Source organism: Xenopus tropicalis, chromosome 2 (assembly GCF_000004195.4).
Source record: "Xenopus tropicalis strain Nigerian chromosome 2, UCB_Xtro_10.0, whole genome shotgun sequence".
In the NCBI taxonomy this organism is placed as follows: domain Eukaryota; kingdom Metazoa; phylum Chordata; class Amphibia; order Anura; family Pipidae; genus Xenopus; species Xenopus tropicalis.
This window is the reverse complement of record NC_030678.2, coordinates 132,393,737-132,414,683: the sequence shown is the minus strand read 5'-3', so window position 1 is coordinate 132,414,683 and position 20,947 is coordinate 132,393,737. Positions and strand designations below refer to the sequence as shown.

The 20,947-nt window shown below is 39.9% G+C and overlaps 1 protein-coding gene and 1 long non-coding RNA gene across 2 annotated transcripts; both read right to left on the bottom strand.

Moving 5' to 3' along the window:
• Positions 1 to 3,319: 3,319 nt before the first annotated feature.
• On the bottom strand, positions 3,320 to 7,422 carry LOC116408881. Its single transcript, XR_004221365.1, has 2 exons — positions 7,143 to 7,422; positions 3,320 to 3,467 (listed from the first exon to the last, which is right to left on the bottom strand). It is a non-coding gene; the product is annotated as an uncharacterized LOC116408881 (long non-coding RNA).
• Positions 7,423 to 9,985: 2,563 nt separating this feature from the next.
• On the bottom strand, positions 9,986 to 19,301 carry rgcc (regulator of cell cycle). Its single transcript, NM_001102798.1, has 5 exons — positions 19,209 to 19,301; positions 16,923 to 17,096; positions 12,339 to 12,446; positions 11,359 to 11,421; positions 9,986 to 10,321 (listed from the first exon to the last, which is right to left on the bottom strand). Exons 1-5 carry the CDS (start codon positions 19,240 to 19,242, stop codon positions 10,314 to 10,316), a joined length of 387 nt encoding a protein of 128 aa, NP_001096268.1. The 5' UTR covers positions 19,243 to 19,301; the 3' UTR covers positions 9,986 to 10,313.
• Between the last annotated feature and the right edge of the window lie 1,646 nt (positions 19,302 to 20,947).

The window sequence follows — 20,947 nt, the reverse complement described above, 5'->3', positions numbered from 1 at the left end:
GGTAAATTTCCCAGGGTAACATTAGGCCAAAATCCAAATTCCCCATCAGTTCTGCAGCGTGTGACACAGTAAAACACAAACACCACATGCGGAGGAAATGAAAAGACGTTGGCAGCAGAACAACCTCAGATTATTTCCTTCCATTGAATAGATTGTAAAATTATTCTAATGGGCTAACAGGTGTGGCCTATGCTATAACAAGGCCCATGCAACAGAGTAGGAAATACAGAATAAATAATTATTGTCTTCTCTAGCAATAACCTGGCTTACAGTAATTTAAAGAGATTCCAAGTCAGGTTTCAGTGGTGCATAAGGAAGCAGGGAGCACTGCGGAGGAGGCCTGAAACTCAGCCGCTTGTACTTGCTCCTGTTTGATGTGATTCCTATGCCACTGGATGTAGTGGTTGAAGTGATCAGCTGCCTATCTGTTGCCTTAACAACCTGTGTAACAAAGCTCCACACTAAACAGTAACATGTGGCAATATGCCCTGCTCCAATGTGAAATGTATATGGAGTTATATCTGTGCTATATACAGGAATGGTATGGCCATTCAAGAATTTGCATAGGTCACCAAAAAAAGTATGTTAAAAAGAAAAATCTTTTTTCAAAACAACATCTTCCTCACAATATGTGTTTCATGCTCCAGGAGCATAGGCCTATGATACTCCTGGATCCAAAGTCTGCGCTGCCTGTGACAATTTGCTGAGGGCCAAACATAGCATGCAAAGTGCAAAAAAATGACCTTACTAAAAAATGTGACAATTTACAAAATTGTCATCAAATAAAGACAAAATTGTCACCAGTTATCACCACCAGGAGAGCTGCGTTAGGTAAAAAAATGCCATCATATATGAGTGTATTTATATAGGAGGAGGACCCTCTATATTCACTAGTTAGCCACAGACTAGTGTGCAGCCTCCCCCACTCCATATACCTGAAGGGTGCTAGAAATATCTTTTTCATTTTCCAGTGTGTCCAGGTATACATTTTATAAGGAGGGGTCCTTCTTTATCACCCTCAAATGTCAAATATTCAATACGTCCCTAGGGACTATCAATCGTATTCCTACTTCTCAGCCTTTTCACTTGTATCTACATTCCCCCCCCCCATCCCAGGTGGTTTGACAATGTTTGCCAAAAAGAAGCTTGAACATTTAATACTCAAATCTCTAACCAATAAGCTAGCATGTTGTTTTGCAACTAGAACCACCAGCAACTTGACTGTCAAGATATGGTGGGATTTATATTCCCATAATAGCTTTAGGGATTTTGCTCAGGTAAAAAGGATAAAGACCCAAGCACATTTATTAGCATTTATTTTTCTGCTTAATGTCCTCATTCAAATGGTATGTGCTGTGCTAACAGGGCAGTTCAGCCTTCTCACATGGGGATGTAACAACATGAGAATATTTACTGACACTCTAACAGATGACATGACTGCAGTGGTGCGGTTTGGGAACCTTTTCTTTCCTAGAACTGCTGTGCAGAGGAGAGACTGCCAGATCCCAGTTTCAGCATTCTTCTGCAATGAGAGCCTTCTGAAACGGGAGCCCTGGGTTGGGAACAGTGGAAATTGAATTTTGTCAGAGTTCTCTTTAGGGGTCCCAGTAGGGGTGAATTCGAAGAGTTCTGAAGGGAGTGTGGCAGCTGTAGGTGGGAAGAGTAAAAGAAAGCTCAGTAACATTTTCTTCTTTCTTCTTTATAGTAGGGAGAGATGGTGCCTATAGTAGCAGTGGGATAATAGCCTCTGGGAAGGGACTGGGGCTGTGGGATAGCAGGTATAGTAGGGAGAGATGGTGCCTATAGTAACAAGAGGGGGATAATAGCCTCTGGGAAGGGACTGTGGCTGTGGGATAGCAGGTATAGTAGGGAGAGATGGTGCCTATAGTAGCAGTGGGATAATAGCCTCTGGGAAGGGACTGGGGCTGTGGGATAGCAGGTATAGTAGGGAGAGATGGCACCTATAGTAGCAGTGGGGGGATAATAGCCTCTGGGAAGGGACTGTGGCTGTGGGATAGCAGGTATAGTAGGGAGAGATGGTGCCTATAGTAACAAGAGGGGGATAATAGCCTCTGGGAAGGGACTGTGGGATAGCAGGTATAGTAGGGAGAGATGGTGCCTATAGTTGCAGTGGGGGGATAATAGCCTCTGGGAAGGGACTGGGGCTGTGGGATAGCAGGTATAGTAGGGAGAGATGGTGCCTATAGTAGCAGTGGGATAATAGCCTCTGGGAAGGGACTGGAGCTGTGGGATAACAGGTATAGTAGGGAGAGATTGTGCCTATAGTAGCAGTGGAATAATAGCCTCTGGGAAGGGACTGTGGCTGTGGGATAGCAGGTATAGTAGGGAGAGATGGTGCCTATAGTAACAAGAGGGGGATAATAGCCTCTGGGAAGGGACTGTGGGATAGCAGGTATAGTAGGGAGAGATGGTGCCTATAGTTGCAGTGGGATAATAGCCTCTGGGAAGGGACTGGGGCTGTGGGATAGCAGGTATAGTAGGGAGAGATGGTGCCTATAGTAGCAGTGGGATAATAGCCTCTGGGAAGGGACTGGAGCTGTGGGATAACAGGTATAGTAGGGAGAGATTGTGCCTATAGTAGCAGTGGAATAATAGCCTGTCAAGGGGATTCCCCTTGACAAAGGACTGTGTTCCGAAACATTGGGGTTTTCTCAATCCACACGTGTCTGCTTTTTCTGTATATTACATTTTGTCCAACTGGTGGTATGTAGATTATGCATTGTCATTGTATTTATTGTTTTGTGAATATTTTCCATATAAAGAGCATTATATGTTAAACATACCATTTGCTGCCTTTTTGTGGTTAGTAGGTGTGCACTGAGTAATTGATTGATTGGGGAACAGATTCTGATTTGCACCCTTTTTCTTCTCTTTGCCGTCTTTGTTTTAAAGCCAGCTATTTCTGCTTTAGCAATTGTGGTGTGCCCTCCAAAACTATTTGTTTGAATTTTAGTTTGTGTGTACCCAGGTTTGAAGTGCTTATGCATTAAAATGGTAAAATAACTTAATAGTAATGGCATTATTACAGTTATATTCTTATTATGAATGATTGGCTATAATTTGGGGGATTTGTAGTTCTGAGATGGTGGTTCATTTTGCATTCCCAAATACTTGGGTTATACCGTGTAATGGCTTCTAGCCAGGCTTTCATTAAACGCGTCCATGTCATCAGCTTGAGACTTCAAACCTGGAAACAATGAATTTTTATACATCAGATGTTTCTTATAAACTGGGCGAATATGTAAGTATAGAGTACAGCCATCCCTCATCTTTTAGATTTGGAGTGTGTCCAGGGATAAAAACAAATCTTTGGGGTATAATTAACCAGCTTTTACCCAGTATTGTGCATCCAGCATTCTATGGGTTAACACAATGGCAGCCCACACGTCATGTCTGTAAGGCTGCACACTGAACATTAAGGGAACCGAGTTTGCAAATTATTCTGTCTGGAAAAAAAAAATTAGGCATAATTAAATCCAGAATGACATTATTTTAGGTTATTGTTGTATTTTTTTTTTCACAAAATGTGGAATTGACGATGTGTGTAAATCACATAATAATCTCTAACTCATTTAACACACTGTTGAATCTCAGTGAGAACATGTTAATTGCACAGAACCTATGAAACAAAGGTCAGAAAATTAATTTGAAAACAAGAAGCATCATTTGCAACCATGCTATGGCCCATACACTTGTGTACCTTTAGTTTTCAGGCACTAAGCATTTGCACACTTGCCCCCTGTGCCTTACGCTGGATTGTAAACACTTACTAGTTAGCACTTCTACGTCTTAGATGTAAATATTATACTGTATATATTAAAATGACAGGGAGGATCCTTGTGAATAATGTGCAAAGGAGAGGTGGACAGTTGGACATGCACCAGCCGTATGTACACCCCTTACATGGCAGGCACAGGTTACACACTATAGCTCCATGCCAGGGGTACAGAGATGTGTTTGGCAGCAACAGATTAAACTCCCAGGGAACAAGGTGCTTTGTGGGCAAAAACATGGTGTTTTGCTTATAATTTTTGCACTTAACACTTATCCTTGGTACATGATACATGGTACACCATAGTGAATAATAGCAAAATGCTTGTGATGCAAATGGCAAGGACCCCAAGGCAAGTCACTTAGCAGGCTGGGACTTTCCTTGCACTTTAATTAACAGGGCACCCATGGGTTTCATATAAGCCGGTGATGATTACACTTTGCACACACTTAGTTCATGTAGAGGGTGGCAACTCTGAGCCTAATACTAATACTGTGTGATGCAGGCTGCAAGCTAAGAGCAGAACTGTTCAAGTGTTTTCTGCTTTGTGGTTCTAAAACTAGTTCTAACCCAGCGCATACTTGCCATACATCACCCCTGGACCCTTGCTGTTCCTTTATAGGGTAGGGCCCATACTACCTTTAGTCCAAGTGCCTGTACTACTAAATGAGTCCTGGCAGGGCTCCAAGCGTTGATCGTTTCCAGCTTATGGAAGGCTTTAACCCTACACCAGCACAGAAACAACTCCCTGCTTAGAACCTTCTCCCTCCAGCAAGTAGCAAGCCCATAAATGACAGAGGAGGAAATCCTCTCCAGAGTCACTGCTGTAGGATATGGTACACAAACAGCACTCAGGGGGCCCACATTGTGTGTGAGCCTTGTTACATTTATATTATGCTGACCTGTCATTTTAAAAGTTAGTTTGTAATGGCAAGTTGTTATTATTATTGTGCTCTATTATAGCACTAGCACATTTATGCAGCACCTTGCACAGATTGTTACAAGTGAGTTTCTGCTCCATTGTAGCTTACAAGTTAGTCCCATTCATACAGTTCACATTTGTCTCATCCGTGGTCAGTGAAATTTCCTGTATATTTTTGCAATTGTGGGAGGAAACTGGAGAACCTGGAAACACCCATTTGGATAGTCCCTTAATAAATGAGCCCCAAGCAGTTATGGCTTATGTAATTATATAGGAAGTAGGCTATAGCAACCAGTTATATGTTTGCTTTTATTTTTATACCTGTACAAGACTGAAGATGGTTGCTAATTTGTTGCTATGGTAACTTCCTTTATAAAAAAAATCCAAAAACAGTAATAAAGATGAACATGGTTTCTGGTAATCTCCTGGCTACAAAGAATTACAGGATTCAGCTGGGAAAGGACCCGTCTGTCCCTTAATACTCCATAGCCAATCATCTTCCTTTGAAATAAAAATATGCTTTTTTCAGAAATCATTATTTGTGTTACTTTATTTGCATCAAGCACAAGGAATAGGTTCATGTATTACACTGAATAAGCAAAGGAGTACCCCTTGCCTATGCTAAATACTGTATATTGCTCGGGCTGCATGAGAACATGGGCTTTGCAAGATTGGTACAAGGCCATGAAATGCAGAAAGCCTAGCAATATACATTTGGTTCCATTCAAAAATTGTTTCATTTGTTCTTAAATAAGGACATTTTTATAGGATTGTTGTGATTTACACCAGGCATAAACTGTATCTGCTAAAACTAGTTAGGGGCAATTCACCTTAAAGTTAACTTTTAGTATGATATAAAATGGGCAATTAGTTGAATAATTTGCGTTCTTCTGACTCTTTCCAGCTTTCAAATGCAAAAACTGACCCTGGCAGCCAAAAACTGTTGCTCCATGAGGCTACAGTTGTATTTTTATTGCTACATTTTATTCCTTATTTTTCTACTCAGGCCCTCCCCTCTTCATATTCTTGTCTGTCATTCAAACCACTGCTTGGTTGCTGGGGTAAATTGGACCCTAGCAACCATATAGCTGCTATAAATCCAAACTGGAAAACAGTTGAATAAAAAGGTAAATAAGTAAAAACCATTCAAAATAAAAAGTGAAGACCAATTGCAAATTGACTCACAATATCAATCTCTACATTATACTAAAAGTTAATTTTAAGGGGAACAACCCCTCTAAAGTGGCATTTAAGTTTTTGAGTCAAATCATAGTATAGTAATTGACACAACTTTGCAAATGATCTTTCTTTTTAGAGAGTGTGGTTTGGCTTTATTCCTGAATGAATGCTATATTCTTAGAGAACGAAATGACTAAACCGGAATCAATTGTTCCAAATGTATCTAATGTATTGTTTTCTCTGCTTTTTGGTATACCCTTTCTGTGCTGCCAGTTGGCTCTTTATTCAGAATTTTTCTAAAACACAGCAAAAGAACTTGACCAGAAATATAACATTATTATTATTTACACATATTTATAAAGCACCAATATATTCTGCAGCTCTGTGCAATAGAGGGGTGTCACTTTTCCTTAGGGCTTGCAGTGTGTATGAACTGTAGAATCTAGGATGTTGGCACAATAGACAATTGGTGGGTCTAGATTCTATGGTACTAAAATGGTTCAACCAGTGACCTATGCCCTGTGGCTCCTAACATAGTAGTTATAGCTTAAAATATATCCTGTGACAATTCTGTACAATGATATGCAATGAGATGTTCATGAGAAGTGTGTAGCAACTCATTCCATTCCCGGATCCCCTAGCAAAAGTCGTTTCTCGTTATTGTGGGAATAGAAACTTGGGGAACTAACGATACACAAACAACTGCTAGAAATATAAAAGTCCATTTGTGGCACAGACATTTTTGGTTTTATTTGTAACAAAAGTCACAATGTCAAGGCTAATGGAAGGCAGAGGCCAGAACAAAGCTGCAGATTGTTCTCCAAGTATGGGAAACCCCATGAATCTAATGGAAGAAATGTTCTCTTATGCAGTGATACTGCAGCCAAATACTAGGTGTTTTGTAAGAAAAGCTGCTCAATAGCTTATCTGTTTAGATGCTGTTATGTTTATTAATAAACAGAGATCATGTTGTCCATAGGCACAGGTTGCATTTGCTCCTCCCAGTTATACAGTTATCTAAGGTGTTTATGTGCTGAGCTATAAGTGTTTTAACCTTTCTGAGGACAGAACAATAGTCACACTCCAGACTGTGTACTTGTATGCGTGCTAGCCACTTTGTGTATCCAGTGCATATAAATTGTTGTATACACAGAGAATATGTGTGGGTGTACATGAATACATGCACTGACATAAAACTGGAAATGTAACAAAGATACAAACCTACGAAAGCCCAAATCTACCACTTACCTGCAACCCAGGATTCTTCAAGCAGCTGTACAAAGTCTCTCATCAGCTGTGACATGATGAAAGGACCAACAAAGTGAAACACTATCACTTTCAGGGACACAGTCTCTGCAGAGGCATACAAGCCAATTTATGTACATTTTTTTTCAATTTTCAGATGTTAGTTCTTACAGCATCAGAAAGCAGTGTCCAGTTATCCAGATGAAAGCCTGGCAATGTTCCTGGTTTCATCTTGACTGAGTGCATAAAATTTGATCTGGATATAAACTCTTCAGAGAGGGAGGCGGTTCAAGAGGTTGTGAACTCCTTTAATTTGCTTTTACCTACCTTCAGGTGTAGTGTGTATAAACACACCTTTAAAGAGCTCCAAATAGACCATGATAGCTCCAAAACCCAATGGGGGGAGAGCAGTGAAACAGGCACATTATCTTTTCTCATCTTATTCCTCTGATTATCTCTCTTCCTAATCTTTATGTTCTTTTACTTTCTTCCTTATCACAATTGTACTATTATTCCCTATTAATGAAACCAATTTAATATGTATAAAAATGTGTAAATTACCCCCTATGGGGAATTCACAGAAGCAGTGCTAGCCTGAAATTAGAAGTAGTAATATACTTGTTTAGACTGATGTCAAACACGGAGTATTCTTGGAAAGCTGAAAAACGCTTGCCGAGAATATGCCCCGCTACTGTTAATGCAAGTAGTTCGCCTTTAGATTTAGAATGATAAAACAATTTGCAATTGGTCTTCATTTTTTATACTGTTAGTTTTTTGTTCAGCAGCCCTCCAGTCTGAAATTTCAGCAGCTGTCTGGTTGCTAGGGTCTAAAATACATAGCAACAAGGCAGTGGTTCGAATAAGACATTGGAATGTGAATAGGAGAGGGCAAGAATAGAAAGAAAAGTAGTAAATACTAACAATAACATTGCAGCTTTATGGTGTAATAGTGTTTTGGCTGTAGAGGTCAGTGACCCCCCATTTGAAAGCTGGAAAGGAGGAAGGCAAATAATTGAAAAACTATTAAAATTGAATAATAAACACCAACTAAAAAAATGCTGAGAATATGAACTTAAAACCTAAAGCTGAACTGCCCCTTTAATAATGCCACAAAAACTTACATCAAGGTATATATCTTACCTAACAAACTGGTGTTATCGGCAAATGTTACTCTAAATTCATAAGTGTGGTAAAGGGGAATATCAATGTAGTGCCAAAGTGTACAAAACGCCACATTCAGGAAACTGGAGTGAAGTTATTATAAATGACATTAATCTTCCTTACTCCACTTTCACTTTACTCTACCTTAGAAGGGTCATGTTACTTTCTTCTGCATTAAAGGGGATCTAAACCCAAAAATGTGAATTGCTCTCTGGGTTTCACCTGCAGTAGTTTTAGTAAATGCACCAAACATAAAAACCTCACGGGCTTGTGTGCTTTAGCATAAAATAATCTGTATTCACATTCAGTGCAACTAAAAGAACCATTTCTGTGCTCTGCAAATCATTATTTATCATGAAGCAGAACTATGTCATTCTTGACACTAATCTGTTCTATGGTGTTTCAATTTACATAGTCCTGTATAACGGGTCAAAGACAATCAATCAGGCTATGCTGATGTATATAAAGCCATAAATACCACATATCCAGTTATTTTGTTTGTTTCCCTCTTCCAGTGTTAAACCAAACCAAATGTATAGCACAGGGCAAATTAACAGATGTATGTCAGGAGCAAAGGTCACAGGAAACTGTTGACAGCAGAACAGCTCAACAAATCACAAGTAAAGATCAACTCGAAGAGCAAAAGTAACCTCTTTAGCAATACATTTCTTACATTCCCACTTAACTCTTCCAAAAACGTGATTTTAGCTAATGACCAACTCTGCCTACAGTGATCATGATCCAGCCAGTTTAACCTGAAGCTCTGATAAGCAGGGCAGCAAAGTATGATAAATGAACGGTGCATATAGATTGCATTCCCTAGGTTTGTTCAATGCAGGCAGGTAAGCACACGTCAATTCTAGCTCTTGCCAGAAGCTTGGGGTTCTTTTAGGATACTGGATCTGTCAAATGTTTTTAGTGATTGTGGAAACTGCAAATCTGCTGCCATGTTACTATGTACTATTGTTTAGGCAGATTCTCTCCAACAACAAAGACAAGGCTACGAGGAAAGACTGGACTATGCTAAAGTGCAACATATACTTGTATCAGGGCCCCCACCCAGTTGACATTTTTCAGGGTTTTCCTCAATGACAGTGTTTTGTCACAAAGGAGTCATTGATATTAGTCATTGTCAGATTGTTAGATTTGTCCTGTGACCCTGTTGGGTTTAGACAAGAACTTGTTATCCCAGAAGCAGACATCATTTCTGGCTGCAACCTTGCAAAGGTGTTCTTGTTTCACTTCATGGTTTTATTTAATAAACAACAAACAGCTTTTATGGACTAGATTAGAGGGTTTCAGATTTTCTTGGTTCGAACACCCCTTGTGGTGCAACATTCTTTGCACAGAACCAGGGAATCCATGACCAATTGCTTTCTCTGTGGTAAGTGCTCCTATTCAAAAAGCACACTGACCTTAGGTACATTTATCTAGAGTGGCCAAACACCTTCTTGCCAAGGCCTCCCACGTACCCCCTGCACAAGTTTTAGGCTTTGGGCATGCACAGTACAGAAATTGTCAGAAAAGTTCTATATCGCACATTTGTTAAGTCTGAACTTTGGGATATCTGGAGAAAAATAGCAGCAGCCTATCCTGGCCAAAACTACACCAGAATGTATGGGCCCAGGTAAGGACAGAAGCTCATTACTGTGACAACTGATGGAAACAAAATTATTCAGACAGTGTTTTATTTATTTATTTATTTACAAAAATATATTATAATGGAAAAGTTTCATTATATAACTATAGAACATAACACAATATATCCATAAAAAGAATTTTAAATTACATTTGAGCAATTTTAAAGTAAAAAATAATACAGCACAACTGTATCTTTAAAGTATTAAAATGTGTATCAGCTGCTTCTCACTCATGCAGTCAGGACAGAGTCAGAAAAGAAGCGGTGAGCTGGGATGTTTCCTTCAGATGGTAAGGGTGCTTCTGACAGTATTTACTTCAATGGAGTTTAGAGGCTTCGGTGTCACAGCACATATCACTGAGGCCACATCATAATCACATGCCTAGAGAAAGAAAAAAAAAAACAATGAGCAGACTGAAACAAACCAAGGTTTCTGAACCCCTGATTAGCTCAAAAAATTTTGTCTTTTGAACACCCTCAAAAGAGGGGCCCCAACAAAAAGTGTAATTGCAGCTGACCCCAGAAATGCTTCTCAAAGAAGAAGTCAAAGTAATAAAATGTTTTAAAAGCAAGAAGTCAAAGCATGGCCAAACACATTGCAATCCACTAGTTTGGCGAGCAGATCTTCTCCCGATATGCCTACCTAAGGAAGGACAAGGGCAGCAACAATGAGCCTATGCGGTCCCCGATATGACTGAAAATCAAACCTGCCTGATCGAGATCTGGCCAATTTTAGGCCAAATGTCAGTCGGGTAGGCCCACTGGGAGTGCCCTTACTTGGGCAGATAAGCTGCTAAATTAGTCTGAAGCTGAAGAACCCTTATTGGCAGCTGCCATCTGCCCTTGTATGGCCACCTTACCTACACTAAAACTGAATACGCCTATCCTATACGCGATGATGCACCTATCATATTTTAGAACTTCTCCATAAGCAGACTCTAGATTTGGTGCAGGCAGTTGCCACTGTATCAAAAATGAAATGGAAAGTTTCATATGAACCAGATATATGGCATAAACATATATCTGGGTGGATACACTGACACACAGTGGTGGCATTGTCTTCAATACCAGACGCAGTCAAGTTACTAATGAATTTAGGGATAGTGTTAGGATAAAACATATTTCCTTTTGCTAGAACAGTGTTTAGTATTGAGTAATGCACTGCGTTATTTTTATTTTACTACCTGAATAGTTATTTGGCCCTTTTTAGGCTAAGCTGCAGATTCTATTTTGTGCTGTTATTTTGTAAAGTGCTAGCTGCTTGTATGGGAATGTAATATCAAGAGTATTATAGAATCATAAATCAGGCAAATAAAAAGAATGAACTGTGAATTTTAAAAAAGTCTAAACAGGAAAAGGTTCTACAAATGGAAATGCTAGATTAGTGTGCAGAAAGATACTCATATTAAACACACTTACTTGCTAGTGTTCTGTCAAGATCAGCAATAAAGTCCTCCAACTCTTTTGTATCTCCCAGTTTTGCTAGATTAAAAGAAAAACAAAACATTTATACAATTTATACTTCATTCCTGTAGCAAACCAAAAGCCAGATGTTTCATTGTCCTGTAACCAACAAAGTGTGTGCAGTCAAAGACAAAAATGAAGTACCAATTACTCTTTGGTTGCCAGGGACAGTGACCCAGATAGCTTATTTAGTTGAAGACTAAAATGAAGTACTAATTTAAAAAACATAAAATAAAAAACAAACAATGAAAGTTTAAGTACAGGTATGGGACCCATATCCAGAATGCTTGGGACCTGGGGTTTCTCAGATAAGTGATCTTTCCGTAAATTGGATCTCCATACCTTAAGTCTACTAAAAGATTTTTTAAACATTACAAAAACCCAATAGGAGTGTTTTGCTTCCAATAAGGATTAATTGTATATTAGTTGGGTTCAAGTACAAGGTACTATTTTATTATTACAGAGAAAAAGGAATCATTTTTAAAAATTAGACTTATTTGCTTATAATGGAGTGGGAGATGGCCTTCCCATAATTCGAAACATTCTGGATAACGGGTTTCCGGATAACGGATCCCATACCTGTACTTTATTGCCTAATGTACACAGTTCTGTGTTATTACACTATGCAGGGTTTAAGCCTCATGGAGTCCAAATTAACTTTAGGAGTCAGATCTGTGACCCAAGAATTGTTATAAAATAATGTACCTCATTATAAATACTGTTAATTATTTGTGGAAGAAATGTGCATGTCGGGAGTCAAACTGCAATTCATGCCATAGCATTAAGTGCCAGTAATCCTGCCATTGTTTTACAGCAGACAAGACTGTTTAACTAGAATGCTAAGTGGCAGGAGCTGGTAAAAGTGGAGAAAGCCAAAAGTAACTCCCAATAGGCAGCACTGGGGACAGTAAGCAAAGAAGGCGATTTAATCTTACCTTTGTGAGGGGTCTCCACTGGAGAGGACAGGGTTGGTGAAGAAAGTGTAGGAGAATTCAACTTTTCATCACTGAAGCTAAAACTGTTTCTACAAAGAGAGTCGGCACCTGAAAAACATGGGATGAAGTAATAATGAGCTCAATATCTTGGTATTAGATTCCACACAGCCCACAGAAGGAACATTTTGAATAGGGCCAAGGCTATAATACGCATAACCCACACTACAAGCCAAGATAAACAGTCAGAGCACAGGTGGCTTTAGTGCTGTTAAATAATCTCCTAAGAAGAACAGTAATTCAACATTTCACACACTCGAGAAAAAGCAGAATCCATAAATACGCCTGGGTGTGCATGAACCCTTCTGGGTGCATTTATTACCAAGAAATGCTCTACAATATGTGGCAAATTAAACCAGCCAGCCTTTCCTATTGTATTATTGTGTTCCGCATACTGTGTGAACAACTCATCTGGCTCTGCAGTTCCTCAAGCAACTCAATTGCTATTTTCAGAACTCTCCCTTTCATTCTGCCCTATTTTTACAACAAAGGTTGGTTATTGCTATTCTACCCTGTAGAGCGCTCTACTCGCAGTTCTGCCCTAGCATGGAATGAAGTACGAGTCCTAATAACTCCTTTCACTTTCTGAGCAGACAAAAATGCTGTTTATATACAATGAAACTCATACTCCTGAGGTTTTCAAAGTGATATCCCAAAGACAAAGCCATATTTCACAGCACCCTCATTAATTGCAAAGGTCAAGCATAAGTCAAGCAGATATGATCAGATGGCTGACATTTCTCATGATGTTCATATGATTCTAGCATAAGAAAAAAAAGGTATCTAACTGGCTCTTTTAGTTTTCATCTGCTTTCTTTAAAAAATGATTGTATTAAAAAAGAAGAATAAGACCTCCAGTGAAACATATGACTAAAGCATCTCCTCTAAAGGGAAGTTGTCCTTTAAATCACCAAGAGCCCTACAAAATGGTATATTATACTCCATTAAAAAATGATAAAGGGGGGAAAAAAAAAAAATCAAGAAAATCTTACATTAAAAAAAAAAACCGCTGTAGATCATGTCTTTTTTCCAGCCCTTCATATCAAGAAAATATTTATAAGAAAGTGTCACGTGATAAGCGCTGATCTGTTTAAGCAACATACGCTGGCCAAGGAAAGCAGCCCAGCTCCAATACTGCCTTTAAAATGACTGTTGGAATGTTTTTTCCCGTTATACTTTATACGTGCGTGCTAGTAAGACTTCTTAAAATATGCAAGCATCATGTTCTAGCAAAACAGAAAAACTAAAAATATAAAAGAACCGCAATGGCAAAGTCATACTTAAATAGGGAATAGCCGCAAGTTAAAATAAGTATAATTAGAAGTAAAATATTTCCTGTAATTTGGTCAGAGATGGAATATAAAATATTCCATACAAAGTGCTTTGAAACTGTGCTCATTGCCCTGGTAAAATGCTGAGCCAATTTCTCTTGAGATTTACCTTGTAAAACTAACTTGTGTGGCAAAACAAAAATCCGTTGCCTGCTGTATGCCTGATCACACTGCCCTCTTAGAGACCAATGTCAGTTCATACAATGGACCAAAGATGCATTCATGGTGGGATCAGTTATTTGTGCTTGAAATATAAGGTTACGTTAGTGTCTAAAAATTTCATTTATTACACCCTGAAAGCAGCTTTAGTAGTAATTCTACATGGTACAGTCTTTATATGCTTTAAAGAGATACTGACACAGGAAATTAAACCTTTTTTTTACATCGATCATAACATTTTGCTATGCTATTTAAAGTATTTGCACAATGCTTTTATATTATTTATTTGATCCCTCATACTTCTCTATGAGGGGCTGCCATATTTGTGCAGCAGTAGGCCGTTAGCATTAGAAGCTATAACTGACAGGCTGAGAAGGGACAGTCAGTTTGGCTAAAACAGTCAGGTTTGGGAACTTCAAGTAACAAAAGGAGACCTATTGGGGAAAAATGATTAGCATGACCTATAGGTAACTTTTAGTGTACATTCATATTTTCAAAAAGTAGTTTTTAATGTTAGTATCACTTTAAGACCAGCACTCTAGCAAAAGCCAGGGTATTTGTGTGAAGAGGTGAGGTTATGGTGTCACCTTAGGTGTCACAAAAGCTGCCTATAGGGAAAGTTATATTTGCTCCTATGTGATTTGAGCACACCCCCTTACACCTACAGGTATCTGGGCCTCAGCAGCAGGATGACAGGTACTAAGAAAATTAATGGGGGGAAAAAGGGGCACCTTGGCTTTAGATCCAGAGGCATCAGAATTCCTAATTTAAATTGCTTTGTGACGACCTTTAGCTTAAAATGAAAAAGGTTTAGTTTTGGTTACTTAGTATTAAAACTAAGCAAATACAATCTTAGCAATAGAGCCATATTTACTCTTCACATTTACATTTTAAGCAAAGTAGTAACAGCAGAAGGCCACCAAGCACCTCCCATAGCTTACTAACCCATGTTGCTGCCTAACTGCACTAAACACAGCTTTACTAGTAGTTTCATTATGGAATTAGGAGGAGCACAGGCCTTACTTACACACGCAGGTTGACAGAGGGGACGTATAGAGAGGAAATACTTGCTCCCAAGTGGGATAAACCATATATTTCAATATGGTAGCCCAGTGCTTTTATAAAATCAAATTGCCTGGTTCTTATCACAATACAATAAAAATGCATGCCATATAGAACACATTCATTAGAAGTATAAAAGTTTGGTGTCTAAACCCTAATAAAAGGGCACAGCATATTCTGTGGACTGTAGGAGGCTTAGGTTTCCACCTTGGATACTGTACAAGTATGCCAATGTAGCTATTAGGGAAAATTTAAGAGTACACAGTTACTAGTTCCAAAGCTTTCTTTCTTATTTGCTATAAGTTGAAAATGTTTAGTGTTCTGACCAGGGCAGTACTCAGGGTTCTTTGCTCACTTGGACAAAGAAGTACATTTGCCATGCAGATGCATGGAGCCATGTCGATTGGCAGCCCAAGTCTAGCTGAAAGGGATTTGCCAGTCAAGATGCATAGCCTGTGCAAGAAGCCTAAATGTTAAAATACTGCATTGGATTTTAAAGAAACATTTAAAACTGCTGAGGCATCATTTCTTAAATAACAGGTTATGAACTTTACACAAACAAAAGGTTCAATAACTTGTTTAAAGGGAACACAAAAAACACAGAGCACTTGGAAACCATTGTATATCATGTTAGAAATGCCGCAGGGTAAGCAGAACTTGTTTAAATTTGTCCCCTGCAGAGTCTTAAACCCCAGTGCACAAGAGGTTTGAGCTGTATGCTCTGTTAACTCAGATACAGTGTAAGCTCATTTTTTCCTATTTAGAACAAATATTCAGACAGGCTCAATTAAGCAGAAAACCACTGTAGCAAATATGTTATCATAGCACAGAAAGCTTCAAAGCTAAAGACTTCCTGTGTGTATAAAGCCAGTAGCATTGCAGTAGCTTCACCAGGTGCAAGGAGCTACGGTAAAAAGAAAAAGCCAGAAAGGGGTGCGTGAACGGCGGTGCTGTGTGTAGTGGAATGTGACAGGAGACTAGAAGGGAAGTCTGGCAGGGAAAGGCTTACATTCCAATACAGCTGAATCTGAACTGTACAAATAACACAGATGAAAAAAATAAGGGGGTAAATCTAGGGGAGGTGCAAAAACAGCCAACCATAACGCAGACTGACAGGACTAGAACTGAAACATACAGAATCAAAGGAGCCAAGCACCAAAGTCATATTGTGGCATAGTTGTGATACCCACTGTTCTGCCATGCCCAAGATTTTCATTATACAGCTACTATTAAATCACTACTGCCAGAGTTCTCTGAAAGCAGAAAATATCTAGACCACGTGGTCATAAATACAGGAATGACTTGTGATATTCAAATATCAGTGGCTAAATAGTAAAACTCATTGCTGCTGGTTGACACCCGACTGTGATGCTTTCTAAGATGCCGACATGCCCCTTGGCATAACAGCAGCTTGAGCCTTTGCCCTTGGGGTTTGCTAATGGCAGGGAAGAGACTTAAGTGCGCAATCTCTGCAAATGATTACTTTGCCAGCTCTATTTTACTTCTTAATAGGATTATTCTGCTGAGTGTCCAACCCTATTTCAGGGGCAGCAGGACTTGCTCTGAGCTGTGGTGCAACACACACAGCTGTTTAGCAGGCATAAACACTGGTGTATTTTGTCTCTTGCTGTGCTCTACGTACAGTGTTTTTTTTTTAATAATAATTTAATTTTTAAATAATTTAAAACTTATTTGTAAAATTAGTAAAAAAGGAGGAGAACTGCTAAGGAAGCAAATTGCATTGGGCTGTATATAGTGTCAGCATGTTACATTGTTACATAGAGCTTTACAAATACTGATCATCATTTACATCAGTGTCGGTCCCATGAAATGTACAGCATTGGGTTAAAAGAATGTGAATGAGCACTAAGACAAGCTAAAGGCCAAAGGTTTCCCATTCCCATGTTTGACACCTAATCTAAATTTTTCCTACCCCCACCCCTGCAGTATCATATGGGTCACCTTTCATGCTCACTTTCTGAGTCGCTGATGCCACTGTCACTGATGCTAGCTGTGCTCCTCCTCTTCATAGTCTGGAGGTGTTCATCATAGCGAAAGCGCCTTTTGTTGAAAGGGGAAGAGAAATCGGCTATGACCGCATCAAATTCGCACAGCACATCATTCAAGTCATCATCTTCAATAAAGGCAGCTGAGACAAGTACAGAAACCATGAAAAAGCAGGAAAAGCACAAATACACATATTTAACAATCACAGGCACATTGGGAGGTGACTGCCCAGCTGAAAATATTTTATATAAAGTTGTAAAGTTTCAAACAGGGTTTTTATGTACCAGTATTATCAGAGAGAAGAGCAAACAAGGTACCTGCAATCTACCTCCTTCCCAGTGTACCTGACAAACAAGATACACAACCCTGACCTGTAGTGACTGCACAAACAGTGTGAAACCCCTGACCAGTGCCCCACAGTCGCCACAGCCCAGAGCTGGTGTTTGGTTGTCCCTTTCACTGCTATTTTCTCTTAGTTACAATAATTTGCCTCACTGATTCCCAGCTGCTCAGTGTCACCAGGTCATTGTCAGTTAGGGACTGGGTGATTGTTCCACTGAAGTTAATAAGTATTGAATTTTTTGGGTTGGTTGTAATAAAATTGTGGTTAGAAATGCAACAGATTAGACAAAACACCAATTACAACTATACTTATTGATAATATAACTGTCTACACCTCTGGACAACTGCATTTCTTTTAGCTGAGTTTGGAGCGGTGTGTCCCATTCAGTAGCACAAGTTCTTCTGAAACGCCATAGCAAGGGGAGACTGAATTCGCCACACCAAGTGGGATGTATAGATGGGAGTACATTGTAAGCCGCACTATGTGGGATGTATAGATGGGAGTACATACATAAGCAGTACTATATGGGATGTATAGATGGGAGTACATATATAAGCAGTACCATATGGGATGTATAGATGGGAGTACATCCATAAGCCGCACTATGTGGGATGTATAGATGGGAGTACATAGATAAGCCGCACTATGTGGGATGTATAGATGGGAGTACATACATAAGCAGTACCATATGGGATGTATAGATGGGAGTACATACATAAGCAGTACCATATGGGATGTATAGATGGGAGTACATACATAAGCAGTACCATATGGGATGTATAGATGGGAGTACATATATAAGCAGTACCATATGGGATGTATAGATGGGAGTACATACATAAGCAGTACTATATGGGATGTATAGATGGGAGTACATACATAAGCAGTACTATATGGGATGTATAGATGGGAGTACATAGATAAGCCGCACTATGTGGGATGTATAGATGGGAGTACATACATAAGCAGTACCATATGGGATGTATAGATGGGGGTACATACATAAGCAGTACCATATGGGATGTATAGATGGGAGTACATACATAAGCAGTACCATATGGGATGTATAGATGGGAGTACATAGATAAGCCGCACTATGTGGGATGTATAGATGGGAGTACATACATAAGCAGTACCATATGGGATGTATAGATGGGGGTACATACATAAGCAGTACCATATGGGATGTATAGATGGGAGTACATACATAAGCAGTACCATATGGGATGTATAGATGGGAGTACATACATAAGCAGTACTATATGGGATGTATAGATGGGAGTACATAGATAAGCCGCACTATGTGGGATGTATAGATGGGAGTACATACATAAGCAGTACCATATGGGATGTATAGATGGGGGTACATACATAAGCAGTACCATATGGGATGTATAGATGGGAGTACATACATAAGCAGTACCATATGGGATGTATAGATGGGAGTACATACATAAGCAGTACTATATGGGATGTATAGATGGGAGTACATACATAAGCCGCACTATGCGGGATGGGAGTAGATGGAAGTAAATACATACGATGTGTTGAGGTTACGGTAAGTGGCAGTCCATGGGGCACGGTTTGGGGGGCAGGGGGCTATAGCAGAGCTGCACTGCCTGTGACTGAGTGGGACCCCGCACCGACTCAGAGCAGGAGGGAAGAGCTTCCCCCGAAGTTAAAAAGCGCAACTCTAATCACTTCTAGCGGACCTCTCAGCTCACTATCTGGCCCCAGTCCTTACAGACCCTACATATTGTGATGAACTAAGTGACCCTGTTGAATTAACTACATTCAGTCATCCCATCAGGGCTGCCGAACTGCTGATGCACCCCACTGAGTGTTACCCGACCAAAAGCTCTCGAATGAATGAGATTTCCGCAGTCTCTTGCCTCCGGTCCCACTACTCACCTCTGGCTGCTCTCTTTACTTTTGGGGACTTCATATCTCCTGTAACAATAAGCACCGTATAAATCCTCCAAGTGCGCAGCAGCAACACCTTCCCTGCCAAGAGTAAAGCTTCACTAAGCTCCAGGCTGCCAGCATGTCCCTTTCATACTAGCGGGCTGTGACGTATTTAATGGGCGGGGCCAGGAAAGTTCCATTCATTTTCGTCACGTACAAGAGTATGGAGCTTTGCGCGCTGTGAGCGCTAGAGGGAGCTCTGGGGTACAATGAGCATATCCCTGGGCAACCCTATACATGCCTCCAATGCACCGCTGCCATATTGTATTATTGCAATGTTTGGTCACCTATTTTAGTGACTAAACAATGCAATTACCTATAGGGTATAGATTGCCTATATCAGCCTATGCCAATGTACTGTACCCTTCACAGGGCATTGGCTTCAGTGTGTTGTGGAAGCAGCTGAGAAGTCTCTGGCAGGCTCCCCTATGGAAATGGGTACTGCTCTTAAGGGAGCCCCATGTTGTGGAAAAATATACCGGGTTTGTAACTTTCTTCCCAGCCCTATTAAATACATTGGCATCAAGCATAAGTTTTACCTAAGAGGCCAGTAAAATAGTAATACTGGCCAGGTGGAGACCTCACTTGCCCCCCTGGTAGCTAGTTTTCTGCCTAGTCACCTCTTTTGTCCCCTAAGCCAATTAATATCTGAAAGTTCTTAGGAAAATGTCCACAAATTAGCAGGTAGCATTTACTTAACATTGGTTTGAATTCAAACATTATATTAGTTTTAAAAGGTATTAAAACAGGTGCAAACTTTGTTACATTAGCCCTGTGTAGCATAACATAAGTGGGAATGGGAGTCTCATAAATATAAAAATTATGAAAAAGTAAAGTTAACAAAATGAAACCAGTGTCCGACTGGGAACCCAGAGGCCCACCAGAAATCCTTAGACCCTAGGCCTGCTTTCCAAACTATTTTTCCTCCTTTCTTCACCCAACCTCTTTATTCTGTTTGTCTCTTTTACTTACATGCCAGCATATCTATTCTCCCATCTATTTCTCCTCTTTGTTTCCCTTCAGTAATAGGGAATAACCATGAAGTAGGCTAAATGGTCAGGAGCAGGAGGGCCCACTGACACCAGTTCTCCTGGTATCCTAGTGGGCCAGTCCAACACTATGGCGGACTGCAAGACATGCTGTTTACAGTTGGCACAGTAAAAGTGTGCATACATAGTAAGATTGCCTTTTTTTGCTTTTTTTTTTTTTTTTAAATAGCATTATGACGCAATGTGGCTTTGGAGGTGCAGCACTAAAAGGCCAGGAGGGAGGGCAGGGGAGGAGGGAGAAGATTTTTTGCACAACCAAGTTACGCTACTGAATGAGCCAATTCAGTCCTCGATCTGACAGAAAAATTTAGCCTGCATGATTTTTGCCCAGATATTGGACAGGGAGGCCTGCCAGAGGGCCGCATACACAGGCAGAGAGGCTGCCGAATTGATCAGAAGGACCTAAATCATCAGCTTAAATCTGCCCATGTAAGTGCCACATTATCTTGGTGCAGACAATCACTTTTGTGAAAATTAGACCTCAGAGTTTAAATGGAGTAAATGAGAGATTTGTGTCCACAGGCAACCTTCTGTCAGCACTGACAGTGTATTAATGCTCACAGCAATTGATTGCACCACTACATATCATGGTGCATTCATCATTTATACTGTTAATGTACACAGATGGCCATAGGT